At 42.7% G+C, this 20354-nt stretch overlaps 1 protein-coding gene and 1 non-coding gene across 3 annotated transcripts in view; both read right to left on the bottom strand.

Moving 5' to 3' along the window:
• The window catches only part of MMP24 (matrix metallopeptidase 24), a 32214-nt gene extending 15216 nt beyond the window's left edge, over nucleotides 1-16998 (bottom strand). The window contains exons 1-3 of one of the 2 annotated variants that reach the window (XM_053393791.1): nucleotides 16770-16998; nucleotides 3224-3372; nucleotides 1377-1493 (exon numbers count right to left, since the gene is read on the bottom strand). In XM_053393791.1, coding sequence (XP_053249766.1) covers nucleotides 1377-1493; nucleotides 3224-3372; nucleotides 16770-16928 — 425 coding nt within the window. In that variant the 5' untranslated portion in view covers nucleotides 16929-16998. The remainder of the gene's footprint in view (nucleotides 1-1376; nucleotides 1494-3223; nucleotides 3373-16769) is intronic. The other variant, XM_053393792.1, reaches the window with a different exon arrangement.
• Nucleotides 14430-14536, bottom strand: LOC128416781 (U6 spliceosomal RNA). The gene has a single exon (XR_008331298.1). It is a non-coding gene; the product is annotated as a U6 spliceosomal RNA (small nuclear RNA).
• Nucleotides 16999-20354: the final 3356 nt, after the last annotated feature.

Below are 20354 nucleotides of genomic sequence, written 5' to 3'. Positions count from 1 at the left end.
TAAATTCCTTTGCAGTTAGCAATGAAGGAGAAATCCATTTTAAGCTAATTTTATACATGGAATTTGGGAGTTCTGACCCAGTCAAGTTTGCCTGTGTCAGACTACCTGCTGCATTGAATGCCTGCTTATGTCCAAGTCACTCATTAATTGTGTTGTTTTTTAACAAAATGTCTGACTAATTATATCCAAAAAATGTAACAAAAAATAATAATATGGGTAAAGGTAAAGGTAAAGGACCCCTGGACAGTTAAGTCCAATCAAAGGCGACTATGTGGTTGTGGCGCTCATCTCACTTTCAGGCCAAGGGAGCTGGTGTTTGTCCACAGACAGCTTTCCAGATCATGTGGCCAGCATGACTAAACTGCTTCTGGTGCACAGAACACTATGACGGAAGCCAGAGCACACAGAAATGCCATTTACCTTCCCGCCACAGTGGTACCTGTTTATCTACTTGCACTGGTATGCTTTCAAACTGCTAGGTTGGCAGGAGTTGGGGCAGAGCAATGGGAGCTCACACCGTCGTGGGGATCTGAACCACCGACCTTCTGATTGGCAAGCCCAAGAGGCTCCGTGGTTTAGACCACATCGCCACCCACATCTCTATGTATACAATATGTATAACACATAAAAGAATCAAGCCCGGGGTGGTGCTATATTTGCATAAGACATAATAAATGCCCTTTTGGACCAGGCAGTGGCCCATCTAGTGACACAGCCTTGTTCTCACAGTGGCCAACCAGATGCCCCTGGGAAGCCCACAAGCATAACCTGAGTGCAACAGCACTCTCCCTTCCAACAACGAGCATTCAGAAGCATACTGCCTCTGACAGTGGAGGCAGCACAATTTTATTAGTATAAACACATAAGTATTTTTAAAGAGTTATATCGTTTTTGTGTGAATGCTTAGAATCACAGAACTGTAGAGTTGGAAGGGCCCACGAGGGTCATCTAGTCCAACCCCCTGCAATGCAGGAATCTTTTGCCCAACGGGGGGCTCAAACCCATGACTTATGCTATGGTTACTAATATAATACAATATAATATAATGCTTCCATAATTGTTTGTATTTTCATTTTATAGATAGGAAACAGAAGCTGGGAGACAGTGGTTTGACTTGCCACTCCTGTCACATGTCTTCTGGGGCGATTTGGGAGCAGGCAGTACCTCTGAAGGGAAGAGATTTGGACTAGGTGACTCCAGTTGCTTATCCTTACTGAAAATGTGTATCCTGGGCATTTATATGCAGCAGGCTATTAAATAAGTCAAAATTACCTAGGGATATTGATTGCTACATAACATGCAAACATGCACACGCACCCTATAGAACTCAGTTGAATATCTATGTATTGAACTTTAAAATACTGGATTATACACACCTGTATGTGATATGCTTCTGCCTCCACTTTTGCCCAGTTAGTGCATATCGCTTGCTCCTTCGTCTATGGCTTAGGTGGGGATGATCAGGAACACCACAGCGAGGCTTCTTCATCCACCTAGAAAGCGAAATATTCCCTAGTGAGTCTGGGAAATATGCTAAATGACATGGTTATGAGCTAGGCTGTCCTGTTTGGTGGTTCAGCTACAAATAATGAATGCTAATTAATGGGCAACCGAGATAAACTAGGAATGCAGATTACACCTGCCTGCCTAAGGGTGTTCTGCCCAGAGGGCAGGCGCTGAAATGGAATAAAGGAAAGGGCAGCTTGAACTGGGCCAGAAAAAGAGCTTTTAGAGTTTTTGAAGCAGGGTAGCAAGAAGCAATCTTGAGGGCTTGCTGTTGCTTTTGGAGACTGAAGATGTTTAAGAACTAGTGCCACTTTCATGCATGCAGTTTCTCCTATCCTTTCAAGGCTCCACACATTTTCAGGATTCTCTTTCTTCACAGGGAAACCGCAAAACAACAGCAACAACAAACAAAAAAAGCACCTGTCTCTGGAATTTCCAAATCACTCAGGAAAGTGGGGAGGGAGCTTAAAACAATATTTTAACAATGACTTGGATCCATTATAGATGAAAGGACCCTGACCATTAGGTCCAGTCATGGCCGACTCTGGGGTTGCGGCGCTCATCTCGCTTTATTGGCCGAGGGAGCTGGCATACAGCTTCTGGGTCGTGTGGCCAGCATGACTAAGCCGCTTCTGGTGAACCAGAGCAGCACAAGGAAACGCTGTTTACCTTCCCGCCGGAGCGGTACCTATTTATCTACTTGCACTTTGATGTGCTTTCAAACTGCTAGGTTGGCAGGAGCAGGGACTGAGCAACGGGAGCTCACCCCGTTGCGGGGATTCGAACCGCCGACCTTCTGATCGGCAAGTCCTAGGCTCTGTGGTTTAACCCACAGCGCCACCCGCGTCCCTCCATTATAGATTAGACCAAAGTAAAAATACCAATACATTTACCAATCAGTTTATCTACATTCTGAGCTGTAGGAAGCAGGAAGGGAGGAAAGTTGACATTCATATAACTATGTGTACATAAGAGCCAAACTATTTGCTCTTAATGTGTGATTTTTCTTTCAGAAGTAGCTAATGCTCCTCTGCCCACGTAAATTGCAGGAATGGGGTTCCCCTGTTCCAGATTGCAATTGCAGCACACTAGAGGGCTAAAGAACTCTCCGCTCCATGCCAGAGTTCCAATATGGAACATCACTCCCCACAACCGTCCTGCTCTGCTAGTTATTTCTGCAAGAAAAATCGTGTGCGCATTAATAACATCTCATGCAGTTTGGCACTACACAAATCAGTAAAGATCAGGCTCAGATTATGTCAGAGACGCATTTTGAAATAGCATATCTTCCAGAATATAGAATGGCTTAAGATATAGAACCGCAATACCTCTGTATATATGGGATTTAGACAAAACACAATAATGGTTATATTATACATTGCACACAATGTTATTTTTGCATGTCTCTGTGATGTACAGAGTTCCAGTTGTTAAACCGATTTAGTTAAACCAGCAGAAATCCCTGTATGAACACACTTATTTTGGATTTAACATGGATTATGTTAGTTGATCAGTTCATTTCCAGTTAAATTTATTTAGCAAGAAATGGGGCTTGTTTGGCCATTTGAGCCAGGAGTCAGAGACATGTTCTGTTCCAGAGAATACATAAGCACCAAGTGAATTTATGCAAGTCCACATTATACAGGATTTCATCCAGCAATTAATGATGATTTTGGTGAATGCAATGCTTTCAACTGTTTACAAAAGTAACTCTTACTCAATAGTCGTTGGGTCCAACACTCCTGTCACAGGGATGCCATAAAACTGCTGCATAGTGGTGACTGCAGACTGCATAACTTTTCCTGAGTGCAGAGCAGACATTCGGGTGTCAGAAGGGAGCAGATAACCATAGGTTTTTAACCAGCTCTGAAAAATATGGTAAAGCAAAACCACATTTACAACATAGTCTGATTTGACAGTATATATAAGCAGGTTAGATGTGTTGTTTTCAAAGTGTTACACTCTATTAGTTTTAACGTACAGTGGTACCTCGGGTTACATATGCTTCAGGTTACATACGCTTCAGGTTACAGACTCCGCTAACCCAAAAATATTACCTCGGGTTAAGAACTTTGCTTCAGGATGAGAACAGAAATCGGGCAGCGACGGCACAGCGGCAGCAGGAGGCCCCATTAGCTAAAGTGGTGCTTCAGGTTAAGAACAGTTTCAGGTTAAAAACGGACCTCCGGAACGAATTAAGTACTTAACCCGAGGTACCACTGTAAATCCAAAGATGAAACAGTTTGCTGCATATTTTGAGCTCATTCATTCTACTTTGTATATCTGAATCCATGCTGTTTTGAGGATAACAATAAAAGTACAACATGAGCAAAGGCTGATTGCCATAATCAGTGCTAGTTTGCTAACCTCCCAGGGGTGGTTGAATTACAGTTTGTGTGCAAATTTATCTCTTTTGTCTGCATACAGGTCATTAGTGTACATATCTCAATTTCAGCTGATGTGCTTATTTTAAAGTATATGCCAGGTGGTTCTGAGGGTGGAGGGTAGATTGCCCACACATTTTTGTTTCACGCTCTTGTTTTTTTTGTCATACCCAAAATATATAAACCTGTTTACGATAGTAGTCCGCATGGTTTTTGTGTTATCAAAGTGCTGCAGACTACATAGAGTTCCAATGAGAATCAAATTAGGGTGTGACAAGACAATGTAGGAAATTAATGCATTTAAATATGACCAATATTTGAAAGACTTTAAGAACACATTCAAAGGAAAAAATTAAAACATTGTCTTATAACAGATCAGACTATTTGTTCCTCTAGTCTCGACCATGGCTGTCCAGTCTGACTGGAGGCAGCCTCAAGCAAAGGACTGTCCTGTTTCCAAACAAAGCTTTGGTTCAAACTATATGTGACAGTGCCTGTTCAAGATCTCCCTCTATTGCATATAAAATGGGGGAAGGGAATAAAGTCACTATTAGTCCATAGAATTCTAAAAGGAATATGTACTCTTAGGCAAACAGCTAGGATTAAAATTTGATATTAGATTAAAAAGTGAAAAAGTTAGTTCTCTATTGAAAGTAAGTCATAAAGCAACCTTAACTGGTGTTGCTACCTACATAGGATTTACCAGCATAACGCACACAGTGTTTGCAAATTCTGATAAGATGTTTGCAGACCTGTCATGTATAGAGCAGAGCTCACAAGTTAAACCAATTCAACCTATTTTCAACGTAGCAGTAATGTCTTAGGTTTTGACATCAACCAATGCAGCTCTATTGCACAACTATTACAGACTACAGTAGTAATTTACTCAAAATAGTCTACATTCTGAGAACTAAAAATGTTGCGTTGGTGACATTTTTTAAAAATAGCTTGCTTAGGACCTTTCTTTCTTAACAAAAAGCAGCCGCACCAGGAGGAGGACAGGGTGGGAAGAGATCATACTTGGGACTTGGAAAGAGGGTTAGGATTGAACTCTTTCTTCCATACTGTTTCTATATAAAATATGTCCACAAAGCTGTTATATACTGCAACGTTTCTCCAATTATACTTGTATTTTCTCTTTCATAAATACATAGCAATATCCAGTTGTGCCCATCTACTCGTGCAATGGATTTTCACTCGCATGACTTTGTTCATATATATATATATATATATATATATATATATATATATACACATATATTAATATATTTATGTTGTATTTAAAATGCTAAATAACTCAATCCCAGAACAACAGTCCAGGACAAAAATAACAGCAAATAATGATATGACAAAGAGTTGAAGAAATCCAAAATTAAATGGGGTTAGACATATATAGGAATTACCGTACCATAACAATCTAGATTAAAACTTATACCCATTGGATACATGGCCACTAATTTTCAGCAGGTAGGCACTGATCATAATCACTTGAGCCATTTGCAACATGATTTTATATTTGCAGTTAACAATGAAAAATATTTCAAGACAGTTCAATTTAATGAAATCCTAAACAAATGTCTCACCCGAAGCCTGAGAAACAAAACTTCATTGATTTGAGCCAATACATCCTGAAAGGCAGAAAGAAGCTTTGGTGCCCTCTGCCTCAACTATACAGCCAGCCCACCTAGGTAATTTGCACATTGTTGAGTATATTTTAGAAATGTATTTTGCTTTAATTTGAAAGCTGCATAATCCTGCTCTGCTGTTAACTTAATACATAAAAATACACAAGTTGTCTCAATTTATGTCATTAGGTCTAATAAGACAGATTTTATTTTAAAAATGAATGCACAATGGTGTTGCAACACTGACTTGCATCCATTTCAGAGGATTTACTAAATGACAGCCCAGGGTGACCACATATTTATTTATTTGCAACCATTTCCATTATCACCTACACTGCAGAATACAGGATAAACCAATTAGTATGTCAATATAGGTGGATCACCTCTCAGGGAAAGCTTGGGAGAACAGGTATATGTTAAGCAGGTACCTAAATGCCATATTGTAGGTCTCTGCCTAGTGTTCATTGCAAGCAGATTTTGAAGGGCAGGTATCATGACACTAAAAGCTCTGGTCTTAATGGACAAAACACAAAATTCATGCAGCACTTCTATAAGTGCCTCAAGCACCTGAAAATACCTGAGGTCTTGTGAATCAAATCTACATACTGGTAGGATTCCTACATGACAATGCCCTTGTTTTTTTTCAAGGCAGAGGTGCTTTATTGTTATGGGTTTTTCTTTTTCCTTTGATTCTCGTTTTGCATTATTGAAAATATATAAAGGCAGTAAAAAGGGGTGGGGGGTGGGCAGAGGTATCAGCCAGCCAGTTTTTAGATTCCAGATGTATTAAAATGACAAAAACAAAATCCTGAGTCATTAAGCCATAGAAAGGCTATTAGGCAGACACAACATCTGTTCATCAGTTAGCTACACAAATAATTTTGGGGGCTTCCAGGATAAGGTATCATCAATTTTAGGGCTAGCTGTTGGTTCCATTGAAAGGCAGTGTTCTCCTATATTGCTCATCAAGGAGGATTGTTCTTTGGGTATGCTTTCAAAACTAAAATCCTACTTTATTTGTCTCTGCTAATTATCTAGGATCTCAATTGCTAAACACTCCAAACAGAGATCGTAGGTATCTTTGATCACAAAAGCCCAATTTTTCAATCCAAAAAGTTCTGACATATTGATCTCAATTTACCACAAATCCAGCTCAACAACAATGTCAACAGGGCTTGGGTAAGCTTCCTCTAACCATACAAGAGGAGAAACCAATACACCTTTATCTTTTATGCACCTATTAGGTCACTGTGGTCTGTAAGAGGGCTTATTCTGCAAGTTCCAAAGCTATCAGAGGCCTGCTCCACGGTAATTCTGAACAGGGGCAGCCACACTGAAAGCCCTGCTCTGTGTTACAGTATTCCTGACAAGATACAGCAAGTGCCCACTGGCTACACTTTCTGGAAACAATTGAGGACATTTTTGTTCCAGCTACATGAATGGGTTTTTGCCATGGGTGTCTATTCTGTATTGGGATATATGTTATTTGTGTGTTTATTTTTAATTGTTTAATTGTTTTTAGGTAAAGGTAAAGGTACCCCTGCCCGTACGGGCCAGTCTTGCCAGACTCTAGGGTTGTGCGCCTATCTCACTCAAGAGGCCGGGGGCCAGCGCTGTCCGGAGACACTTCCGGGTCACGTGACCAGCGTGACATCGCTGCTCTGGCGAGCCAGAGCCGCACACAGAAACGCCGTTTACCTTCCCACCAGTAAGCGGTCCCTATTTATCTACTTGCACCCGGGGGTGCTTTCGAACTGCTAGGTTGGCAGGCGCTGGGACCGAGCAATGGGAGCGCACCCCGCCGCGGGGATTCGAACCGCCGACCTTTCGATCGGCAAGCCCTAGGCACTGAGGCTTTTACCCACAGCGCCACCCGCGTTTTTAAGGTTTTTAAGGTGCTTTTATTTCACATCACATTGAGAACTGTGTGTAAGTGGTTATTAAAATATAAATAAATAAAAACACATCAATGGTAGGCAACCTTATTCCTCAGAGAAAGAAGCTGGGCCCTTCATATTTTTTCAAGGTGTGTTTATTAAAAGCAGGAAGTATTAGAATTCTTTCACACCAACATTTTACCAAATCACCAAATTACCAAGCCAAATTATCATGTTTTTGGAACTCATTTTTTAATTGGGGCATCTATATGTCGTTATCATCATTTTGTAGGATTTCCCCATCTTTTTTTCTGCAGAAAACCTGATTGTATTGAACAACAATGCAATTCTACCTGCGGAACAGAAGTTCTTCTTCCTGCCCTGTTCCTTCCAGCCCTCACGTGCACCCTCCAAAGGGCTGGGGACCCTGCAGAGCAGATTTGCGGAGATGCGGGGGGGGGGAGGAAAGGAAATGTTAAGCCCCTTTATGCTAGGGGACCCCACATGCACAGCACCAGAAACCTGCTACGTGCCCCAGAAGAAAATGGGATATCCCATTTTTTCATGCAAGGTTGCGGCAACCCTTTTGAGTGCCATACCCTTGCCCTTGCCTTTTGGGGGGTGGCGAGAGCAAGGCATGGGTCATGTGACTCACCCAGAAGATCATCTCAGAAGACGTATGTCCCTGTCTTGAGTCTGAAAAAGTCGGGTGGTACGGATACAGCCCTTAGCTGTAATATGTGCAGTGCTTTATCGAGCAAGTGAGGCTATCCCCATGCATCTATACTAGGAGATGGAGAACCTGAAGCCATAAAAAATATTGTTGGACTCCAGCTGCCCTCAGTTTCAGCAAACATGGCCAGTGGTGAGGGGTGATGGGAGTTGTAGTCTAGCAGTATCCAAAGGGCCACAGGTTCCCCATTCCTGGTACACACGATGCATGCCATTTTTGTGAGTGTGATGATGATGATGATAATTTTAAAAATCTGTCTTATTTGCACTAAAATGCACTTTTGCTTGTTTAATTATTAAAATAATTGTTGGTGTTTTAGCACCAACTAAAAAGGCATGACTTTCCTGGTAAGTTGCATTTTGCTGGGCTACTTCCCCCACCACTACGAGTTTCCCTTTTAATTTCAGCTTTAAAATTTTAGCATCTCTCTTCACATTTGTGTGTGTGTGTGTGATAATCAAACAAGAGAGCAAAAATAAAAAGCACTTAAAGCAATTATTGGGCAGAGCTAGGCGACAAGGGGAGACAAGAGAAAGCAGGCTGAAATCACTTAGTGATGACAAGGGAATTGTATAGCTGCACCCTCCCAGGCAGAAAATCAACCCACAAAGGTTATGGTAGACATAATGGCAGTGTTGCAGGCTGGCCTTGCCTTCAAGGCAGTTGGCATTCCACACAGATGGATCCCCCATATTCTCTCCCCTTGTTACTCTCCTGTAACTGTACATTTTGGAGAACTAAGAATTATGCCCATTATTTCAGGATGCAAAAGATTAATTTTACCTGCACTCGCTTTTGACCTTAAGACGGGTCTCAGAAATCTTTCAGCTTTCTTAGGATGTTTAAAAATTTGCCTCTGTATACTAGGCACATCATTACTTTCTCCAATTCTAGCAGAACGACTGCAGGAAGACAATTTCCAAAACTATAACACATTTAAGTTAGAGGACTATTATGGGTGGCACCAAACCCATTGGCAGACCAATTCTGTGTTATAAAGATGTCTGCAAATGTGATTTGAAGGCTGGCAGCATCAACAACTGCAGTGCCTGGAGACAGGCAGTCAGGTCGTGAATCCATTGCAGTGGCCAGAGGAGGAGTGCAGAGAAGAAACGTCATGGTGCATCTGCGGCATCATAACCAGAAACCTTCATCTGCCTCAACTGCAACAAAACATGTCTCTCCTGTATCGGTCTCTACAGCCACAGCAGGCGAGGTAAAGTGAAGTCACTGTTAGAAATTTACGTCGCCTGCTGTGGCTGTAGAGACCAATCTGTCTACCAACACAGACAGATGCCAACAACAGCATATTAAGGGTGATTAGCTGCAAAAGAAAGCTTGAAGGTGAGAATATGTTTTTTTTTCCCAGTCTTCAGGTGACCATAAACTATATAAAGAAGAACAGCCATATAAAATGGGATAAAATGAGTTTTTTGACAGGATTGACAGCTTCCCCTTCAGAAGCAGTAAAGTGGCATTCAAAACCCCACAGTGCATTAACATTTCTTACAGCGTTCCCTGAACCTTAGGAAAATGACCAATTTAGTACTTTAATTCCTGCAGTGGCAGAGCTAAGGCAGAAACCCATGTTTCTATATTTTCACCCAAACATCTGAAACTTCCCCCCCAGGGTTACAATATTTCTTTTGGACTTAATAATAAAACCCATTTATGAGTTTTGAGGTCCAAATTATAGGACCAAGGTATTTTAATATGCACAAAGCATTTCCCCCCTCTTCTATATACTTTTAATCTGATTAACTTTTCAAAAGCAGAGAACTTAAAACATTCAGGTGCATGAGTTCATGTAAATGATACTGCCAGAAATGTATAGGGAAATGTACTCGAACAAAATGTTAACAGAAGAAAAAAGAAAAGAAACTGAGAATCCTAATGCCTGCCTGAAACAGTTCACTGGATTTTTCACATTAAAACTATAGGCGGAACAAATATTCTAGAAAACTCATCTCTGTACTGGGAAATTGAAACAGTTGGCACTTTATGTACCACCCTGGAAGACAGTGGTCAAAAAGCCTATTGCTGTCTTCGGAAAAATGTTTCTTACTTTGTTTCAATTTTTTCTAGCTTCAGCTATGAAACACTATTTAATTCCTTAGTCGGCTATATTAAATAATTTTCTAATATTAGTGTTGCCTCTGTAAGAATCTGAATGCAGTGAACAGAACTCACTTTTCCTGTTGGATAGATGAAAAGGGGTAAACCAGCTAACAGTGGCCTGATTCACATGGATTATTAAGTCATTTTTTTATTTTTTATTTAGTGTTCTGTGTGAACATTGCCCAGTGGCTCAATTATGACGCAATTATAGCCAACAAACCACAATCTGACACCATGGCTTGTTGTTGGCTTATGAATCTTGATTTGTTTTAACTATGACTTGATATTATGTGGAAAACTAGCACCCTTCCTTAACCATGGGATGTTTGGCCACCTACGGTAAACTCAGAGCTCATCAAGCTACAAAGGTTCAAGTAGCTGGAAAACAAACCAAGCTTCAAATAAATAAGCTATGGTTTGTTGATTGTCTGTGGGACAACTGGTAGGTACAGTAACTCATGGTTTCCTATACAAGCCATAGCTTAGTGTTGCATGTGAAGCAGATCAGCCAAGGGGGGCAGAGAGGGGCAACTGCCCCCTCATCAATAAAAAAAAATACATAGCAAACTGAGGTTCTGCCCCCCCCCCCCGCTGCTAACAAAAGGCCTGTCCCATGCCCCCCAACAAAAATCCTGGCTACACACATGCTTGGATATATCTTTAACTTATTGCCCCCCAAATGCCTAATGTTTTAAATATTCAGTCATTGATACAATAGACAGGAATTCTATGTCAAAATTATAACAGATTATGGCAAGGTGAAAGAACATGGACTACATAATAAGAACGTGTTTAGTGGTGGTCTTTGGTGAACTGCCAAAAACTGGTAAACTGATTTATCCAATTTAGATTGATATTAGACAAACTATGATAGACGTTAGCATACATTGCAGCCTAACAGATCATGCTATTCATACACACACGTATGCTATGTACAAACATTTCCCTAAAGAAAATGAAGTAACATAGGACGGTATCCAATGAATTAGTTATGATAGTGCAAGGATTTTGGGTTGTATAACAGAACTTCTTCACCCTCTTCTCCCCCTACACCCCTAAACCTATTCTGTGTCATCACCTGCCCCCCGGAGAATATTTGTGGTGTGTAAGAGGGGGAAAGAGAGGAAGGGGAGCTCCACTGCACAAACACAAATCCTTGTGCTAATGCAACTTCTTTTGTTAGATGCTGCCCATAATTTTGGAAACATTAAACAGAACCTGCTGTGGAGGAAAGGTATTTAATAACACTTTTAGTAGCTTCTTCAAAACTACTAAAGTCAAAGCTACTTCAAAGTCAAGAAAACCAAACTTAAATGTGAAAATTATTTTTATAAAGACATAAAGTCAACAGAGTAGAGGACAATGTTTAAAGCTTCTCAAGATACATTAAGAACAGAAATGAACTGAAAAGAGAGCAGTAATCACATAACTCAACATTACTGTGATTATGGAGAAAGTTACAGTATTTATTTACCTCTTTAAAATAGAAGCTGAGACATGGACTCCTAATGATCCAACAGAATATTTTAACATGATCATCTCTTCACTCTACAGTTAGTGTTAGAAACTGCATGATATTGAATCTTATGGTTAGAGTAAAATAGCTGTGATCCAAAGAACCACATAGCTGGCTCCATACACCTGAGGAGGGCTGTCTTAACACTCCTTCCGACATTTTGTATTCCCCATAAGTATTGCCTCAGTTGACCAGTAGCTTGAAGCAGGACAGCCATAACTGCTCTGCAACAATTTAAGTTTCATGGAGATTTAAATAATTTATATTCTCTTGCATAATATTTTAATTATGAGCAGACGAACCGATACCTGAAGGAAAGCTTCTATGAGTTCTACAATGCATACCTCAAATGACTAACAGCCCAATCTCAACACTTGCTGCATCAGCAAACAATTCCTTCAGATGGAATATATTGATGGCTGTTTCAACATGTCACAAAAAGGAGCTGGGCAGATAAAAAATTCATTATCACCTAAACTGACTTTGGTTCACATCCGTGTTTGGATTATGGGAAGAACTATGGTGTAATTTCTGTTGGATTAAATCTTTCTGCTATTGTCACTCAAGACAAACTCAAGAGTTTGTGTAAGGGGAGAAATATTTTAGTTTCAAAGGACTACCAACCACCAACAAATGTCTAGCAATGTAAACTGAACTTTAGAATAAATATTCAGAGATTTGAATTAAGGCTCAAAGCAAACAGGCAATTGCCCTAAAAATGGCAATATATATATATCTTTGTATTTACCTTTTAGGCCTGTTTCAACAATTCACATAAGCGCCTAGTAGAAATATCATTTATGGAAATAGCAGTATTTACCTGTATACAAATGGGTCAAGAATGCCAGAAAGCTACTTTGCAACTACTCATTTCTAACCTAGCATTACATCCTCTTCAAGGAGACAGAGCAGCTTCAAGCCTAATGATGGAATCACCCCGTGCTAGTTAATGTCACCCTACACAGCAGCTGCACCTTGTGTTCATTGATCTGATGCTGAAGTCCACAAAGTACTTAGTACTTCAGTACTTAGCAAGTGAATATAAAGTAAAGCACCAAGGACTTCATGCATCTGTAGACTAACTGTCAAACCCAAGGGGGGGGGAGCTATACATTTACTTGAAAATTGCATGCCTAATGGTACCTGTAGTATATTTGCCTCTCATTTCTATTGCTTATGAATTGCTTATGAGGATGGCTTTTCTTTATACTTTTCATACACGGCTATGCTGCCTCCACAATACAATGCAACAACAACAACAAACAGTATGAACCTGTGCCAGGTAGTGTGTACAACCTTGCCCATTAACAATATAATTCAGGGCTCGAGACCCAACTATTCATTCAAATATTTCTATATTCAAATAGATTTCTCGTAAATGCTTCTATAAAACTCAAGCAAATTATGTCATATTATTTTCTATCATTTGAATGAACTTGAGAATGGTAGCTACTCCTAGTTCAAATGGCTTGAGAACTATTGGTTCAAACTTCATGAAAAATGGCACCCAGGAGAACATATCTAGTTTAAAAAATACTTGGGTAAATACTATTAATGGCTCTATTGTTTCAATTCATTTTATGCTTCTTTACATCTATGTTTATAGATTTCATTTCCCTCCTCTACTCTTCCCCTGCTCCATATCATAAATCCGGATAGAATAACTGCATAGTTTTACATATATTTATTGATTGCATAGCATGTAATTAATCTATTGATCATTCACATTGTCAATTAAACTTGGCTCTATTAGCCTATGTTTGCAACTAAGGCTGTAATCCATCTGTCCCCTTCTGCTTGTCAGTGGGAGATGGAAAGCAGAGCTCACCCCCTCAGCTCTGCTGTGACAGACCAGCTCCATCAGGACTCCTCTCCCTCAACTTTCACCTTGAAGCAGCCATTTCATCAGACTGCCTCTGTGAGAAAGATAGGAAGCAGGGCTCATTCCATCAGTTTGCCATCAGGCACCTCCTACCTCTGAATTGTACCAGAAGCTGGTCATTATAAGAACAGCTGTTTAAGAATTGGGGCCTAAGTTTGATTTTGTGTGCAGGAAAGGACTATATATATATAGTGTATGGGAGCCTTTTTGGCTAAAGAGCAGGGTACAAACGCTCTAAATAAATATATAAATCCTAACCACTGCTACTCAGAAGTCAGTCCCATTTAATTCAATGGGGTTTACTCACAGTTAAATGAGGTTGGGATTACAGTATAAGACTGCAATCCTATACCCACTTACCTTGGGGCACATCCAACTGAACTTGGATGGGAATTACTTCTGAACAGATATGCATATATTTCACTGTAAAGGAGGATCTCTCTGCAATTGCAACCCTGCATCCAGTTACTCAGGTACAGAACTCATTAAATTAAAGGAAACTTAACCATGCATAATTAAGGGCAGGAATGCATCCACAGCTATCACACAGCAGCACTACCACTGGGGGTGCACACATGCCATGGTAGTTTCTCTGCTCATAGAATCCTATCCAGAGAATGTTAGGCTACAGTCCAACACACACTTACATGGGAGTAAATCCTGTTGAACTGAATGGAATTCCTTCTAAGGAAACATCTTTAAGAATGCACTATTTGTTTCACTTAACATTAGCTGTGATGTGATCCACTTGTCCCATTGATTTCATTTTTTTTTTTTCATTTTAATTTAAAAATATGGAACGCTTCACGAATTTGCGTGTCATCCTTGCGCAGGGGCCATGCTAATCTTCTCTGTATCGTTCCAATTTTAGTATATGTGCTGCCGAAGCGAGCACTGTCCCATTGATTTCAAATGGCCAAAATGTAACTTTCTCCAAATTGGGGCCACAGAACTGTAGCATATTAAATGTAATTAGCACAAGCTCCATTACAGGAACAGTCACCTGCACATACACACCCAACTCTACAGATCAGCCTTTCTCAGCCTTGGGTCCCCAGATGTTGGACTACAACACCCATTATCCCTAGCTAGCAGGACCAGTGGCCAGGGATGATGGAACTAATGGAACTTATTTCAGCTACTTGAGGCATGCCCAAATGCTTGGCTGCACCCATAATGATACAACATCCCCACCCCATCTCCCAAACTACTTTAGAAAGTTTCCTCAGTCTATGGATGTGTAAACCTGCCAATTCCACTTTCTTCCAGTCTTAAATTCAGTTATCCATATCCGCACAGCAGCTTGAGATTTATTTATTTTTAAAAGTTCATGAAAATTTGGCCTTTTTGTACAAATTTCTCCTAATACAGTATACACTCTTGTATGTAAAAAAGGTAAAGGGACCCCTGACCATTAGGTCCAGTCGTGGCCGACTCTGGGGTTGCGGCACTCATCTCGCTTTATTGGCTGAGGGAGCCGGCGTACAGCTTCCGGGTAATATTGCCTAAAATATACCTTTTTTGCCAAACAAATTTCCCTAATGCATTTTGCATGTTATTTTCAAGAATATATACATTTGAATGCCCATTTTACTAGAGTATATGCATTTCTGTACATGGTACTTGTCTGAAGGACAGCACTGCAAGATCTGGGAAAGTGCTTATTTCGAAGAATGGTTGTTCATGTATTGCTGCAGAAAACGTGGATTAGGCAGATTTGTTCTTAAATGCAAACAATAAAAATTTATTCCCCAGTCCTATCTCAGGGTCAATAGTGGTTTAGCATGTGATGTGAGGGGCTGCTGCTGTTAGAGCAATGTCAGCTACAAGATCCTTGGGGCATCTCACCAGCAGCCATTGGTCAGTAGCAGTCAATGTTAAGAAACAGACCAGCAGTTCCCATGTATCAGAAGTTTTATGTACAGGTTTGCTAGCCTGTCACTGCTCTGTGAAGGTTCTACAGTTGCAGTTAACTGGACTGTCCTTATCTCCTACCCACCTCATTAATTTAACCCTTCCAAATCGGTATATTCAAGACCGAGTAGGTAATAACACTCAGCTATACTGACAAACAAAACTGCACACCTCATTTAACTGGCCAACCTCATCCTAAACGCTAAAATGTGCATTATCAACCATGCATATCTTCGTCCTTAAAAGTTGTGCCTGGTTGCATTTTCACACCATGTTTTTCTGTTATTCCTATTATTGATGGAAGGCATTAACACTGAGACATGTACCAAACAATACCATAAAAAGCTAGCAAAAGGAAGAGGGTACAGGAATATAATTACAGACCCAAAATCAACAGCACCATTAACGTTTAAGCCAGCGCCGTACTTCTCCCTCTGTGCCTGCGCTGCTGGCCACAAAAGCGGTGCATGCTGCTCAATAACATGTATGCCACGTTCCTATATACTGGCAGATCTTTCCCATGATCGCACCATTAGGGACGTAAAAGAAAGAACATTTTCGAGTCGTCCCCCCCCCCCGGGAGAAGCTGGCTCACATGTTTCATGTGCCCGTTTCCATCAGACCAGGGCACCCCGATTCACCTTTTCCTCCCTCGCGCATCCTAGCCACCGTCCTCCATGGCATCATGGCATTGCCCCTGACCCCCACAATCGCCGCCGCCGCCGCCCCTTATTCCCTGCAGGCGGAAGAGAGCAGCTCAGGCCCCTTCCCCTGAGGACCCCACGCCAGACCTCCGAGGCAGTGGCACCCAAACATATCTCCCCCCCCCCATCAGCAGCCTTCCCTGGAGATCCCCGCTCCTTCCTCTGAGGGAAGGAAAACAGCCAACAACACCCCCCAGGCGCCGGGAGGAGCCCCTCGACCCGCGCCCACCTTCATTTAATTGGAGACAACGCCGCCGTGCCAGGAGGAGAGCGAGGAAGGGGGGCACCCCAGCAGCCCCTCCCTGTCTCTGCCAGCCTTGCCAGCCTGGGGAAGGTACAGCTCCACCTCGCCTCCACCTGTCCTCCCCTCCAGCCGGGGGGCGACCCATCAGGCCGCCCCCCCCCCCAGGTTGCCGTGCCCGGGGCTGGGAGCGGGGGCGACGCCTGGGGATGGAGAGGAAGGAGCCCTCCGGGCGGCAGCTTCCCATTTGTCTCCCTCACAGCACCCACCCAGGCAGGCGGCTCGCCGCTCCCTGTCCCTACCGGGCCGACGCTGGTGTCCCCAGAAGCGCAGAGCAGGGGGGCGCAGAGGAGGAGGAGCAGGCGGCGGCACCCCCAGGCAGGGGCTCCACGGCATCCCCGCTGCCTCCGCTCCATGGCGGGGCCCATCCCTGCACCTGCTCAGGCAGGGAGAGCAGGGCCTGGCCGACCGCGCATGCGCCCGGCCACAGAGGTGGGAAGGGGACGCGATGCAACTCAACCCCGCTGGTTCCTTGAGGTAATCGCGCGCGCGCGCGAGCGCGCAAAGACAGGCACACACAGAGAGACGCACACGCAGAGGGTGCCCACCGCCCGCCCTGGGAGCCTCCTTCCCAGGTGGCGGGAAAGAAAGGTTTGCGTTCCAGGTCTCCCTGTCTGAAGGGCGCGCCTTGGAGAAGCTCGCCAAGGGTGGGCACCATGGGTGGCAAACGCGGCGCCGCTTGAGGAGAAGGGCGGGCGGGCGAGGTTTGGTCTTAGACCGGGTTGGAAAGACGACACTCAAAAACTAAAATAAAATAATAAGGCTGAAGGGCTCCAAGATGCTCGCCAAAGCATGAGGGGAAAGTATCAGCAACAGAACGGGCTCTAAAGTTCTTTTGGCGCGCAATCCTAACCGTGCCTACTTGGAAGTCAGTCCTTTTGAATTCAGCGGCGCTTGCAACCTTAGATCTCAAGTGTCTTGATTGCAGGTGGTCACCGTGTGGAAGTTCCTGATGCTGTTATCCTGGATTATTCAATTTGAAATTATCCACCACCGGCTACCCCTTTAAAGCGTCTTTGGTATTTTTATTTTTTAATACATGCAAACTTGAATTACAACCCAATTCTATTAAACACAATGACTAAGTAACATTCTATAACGGGGCTAACTTTCAAGTGGGTTTTTTTAATTATTATCCTTTTTACTCCAGTCTCGGAATCCCTTCATTTACTAGTAAATTTGCTTCAAGGTGATGCTTATCACTTCCATCTCCCTAATTATTATGACCAGTGCTTTTTTTTCCCTAGAAAAAGAGGTGCAGTGCTGGTACTGAATACCCCTTGAATACCCCTTGGGGGAAAAAGCACTGATTATCACCCAATACCCCCCCACAGAGGTTTAAGTGTATTGAGAGGTAACCTAAGTAATTTTAAATGTGCAAACTTGTGGCTCTCATACCAAGTGAGAAAGCAGGGGTAAACCAAGTTCTGAGAAATATCATTTAGCTTTTTCATTCTAGATATGGAATGCTAAATTAGCAGATTAGAGATCTATGATGACTGTGACACAATGTCAAGGTCTGGTTGATGAATGCCAGACGCAGAGGAATGGTGGGAGGAACGAGCTGGAGAACCACCAAGAGAAGGCTGAGCCCAGGGAGCAGTGATGGAACCACCACACCAGTTTTCCAATTCTCTTAAAGGTGGCCTGGAGGACCAATTGTATTGAAAGAGACAGAGAGAGACCGTCTTGATGTACGGTAAGTGCAGCCATGATTGCTTCTCTCTCAGTCAGACTTTGCTCGCAAGCAGCATGACCTATTTAGCTGGTACCTGCTCTTCTTAGAAAAAGTTACACTGTTAACCTGACACACTTTGTGGTTGGAAGTTTACTGTCAGTGTCAAAAAGGCAACGTCCAAGGAGGTGGTAGAAACCTGTGGAAGCCTGCTTTTTAGGGACCTAAGCCTAGTCCTAACTGAATGCTGACCACAGTGTTTTTCCATTTTGATACCCATGTCTAAGATGGATGCTAATTAACAAGTTGAATGCTTGTTTTTAGACAATCATTTATGTATTTCTATGATCACACATGTATGTGACCAATAGTTATCACGGTCACACTTTTTTTTCCATGTAACAATGTATTGGGACCTTAAAGGTACCGACCAGGCACTCTGAGGAGTTTTTGGGTGTTAAACCTATTGAAATAGATCTAGAAAATCAGTTTCCTCCAAGAGCACATGGATGTGGTCTGCAACCACCCACTCAAGAACCTTGCCCAAGGAGGAGAAATTGGCAACTGGCCAGTAGTTACTTAGATTTTCCAAGTCCAGGGTTTCTTGAGTGGTTTTACCACTGCCTCCTTCAAGCAGGCAGGGACTACTCCCTCTCACAAGGTGGCATTCATCACCTCCCTGCCTAGCCAGCTGTGACCTCCCTGCTAGTTTTCAGCAGAATCACTCCAGAGCCAGTCACCTTGGCATGGATGACACTTAGTCAGATCTAGTGGAAACCCCACTATTAAAAATAAGTGCTTTGCTCAAGTAATGGTTACAATTGGATAATAAGTTATCTTTCTCACAGGTTGATGGGTGGGGTTATCCGGAGGTTCAGAGTACATTGTCAGCAGTATGCTGATGACCCTCAGCACTATTTCTCCTTACATCTGCAGGTGTGGCAGTGGAAGTTCTGGACCAGTGTCTTGCCTCTGAAATGGACTGGATGAGAGCCAATAAACAGGAACTCATTCCAGATAAGACTGAGGCACTGTTAGCGGGTGGTTCCCTAGACCAGATAGGTGGGAGATCGCCTGCCTCTTGATGGGGTTACACTTCCTCTGAAGGAGCAGGTTTGTAGCTTGGGGGTACTCCTGGATCCATTGCTGTCGCTCGAGGGTCAGGTGGCCTCAGTGAGCCAGAGTGCCTTCCATCAGCTTCGGCTGGTGGCCCAGCTACACCCCTATCTGGACAGGGATGGCCTAACTACTGTTGTCTATGCTCTGGTAATCTCAAAGTTAGATAACTTCATACATAGGGCTGCCTCTGAAGATGGTTCAGAAACTTCAGCCTGTGCAGAATTAAGACGGTTTGAGCATATTGCACTGAAGGAATGGGTTTCTGTGTAGCAAGTTTAAAACTGACTCAACCCCCCCCCCTTTTTGTTCTTTCAAAAGAGAGCACTTTTAAATGCGTAAAACTTGAACTGTTGAGCAAAAACATAAGGACCCAGCTGCATAAACAAGCTCTCTCCTTTATCAGTCACGGCAAGGGATGGCCTTGGCTCTCTAGGGGAACAAAGAAAACACGTCAGAACTTTATCTTATGTGCTGACCACAAAATACGCGCAAGACCAATGTCCGGGAAGAACGCCAAAAGTGTGTTCCCGGAGATCATGACCTCTTCCCAGATAAGAGTAGGAAGAGGAAGATCCTTTTATGGTTGAGAGTACCAGAGCAGGAACATAAGTGATGTCAACCTGCGTATACAAGCTGATGTAGCTAGGGAAGGGGGAGAGGATGCCTGGAGGATATATATACTGCATGAAACTTGTCATTTCTTTGGACTTGCTGTGGACTCACCATGCAAGTGCCTTCTGCTATCCGGAGAGCAGAATAAACTCTTTCTTTGAACCAACTCGGTGTCATTTTGACTTCCTTCCTCCTGTCCCGGAGCAACGCAGACCCAATCGGTGAACTCCAATAAGGCTACAGCACCAATCCTGGTCTGACTGCACTGGATACCAATTAGTTTCCGGGCCCAATTCAAAGTGCTGGCTTTGACCTATAAAGCCTTTAACGGCTCAGCACCACAATACCTCAAGATACCTATTTCCATATGAACCTACCCGGACCCTGA

This window comes from Podarcis raffonei, chromosome 6 (assembly GCF_027172205.1).
Source record: "Podarcis raffonei isolate rPodRaf1 chromosome 6, rPodRaf1.pri, whole genome shotgun sequence".
Lineage (NCBI taxonomy): Eukaryota > Metazoa > Chordata > Lepidosauria > Squamata > Lacertidae > Podarcis > Podarcis raffonei.
The sequence above is the reverse complement of the archived record's forward strand: the minus strand, read 5'-3'. Positions and strand labels throughout refer to the sequence as shown.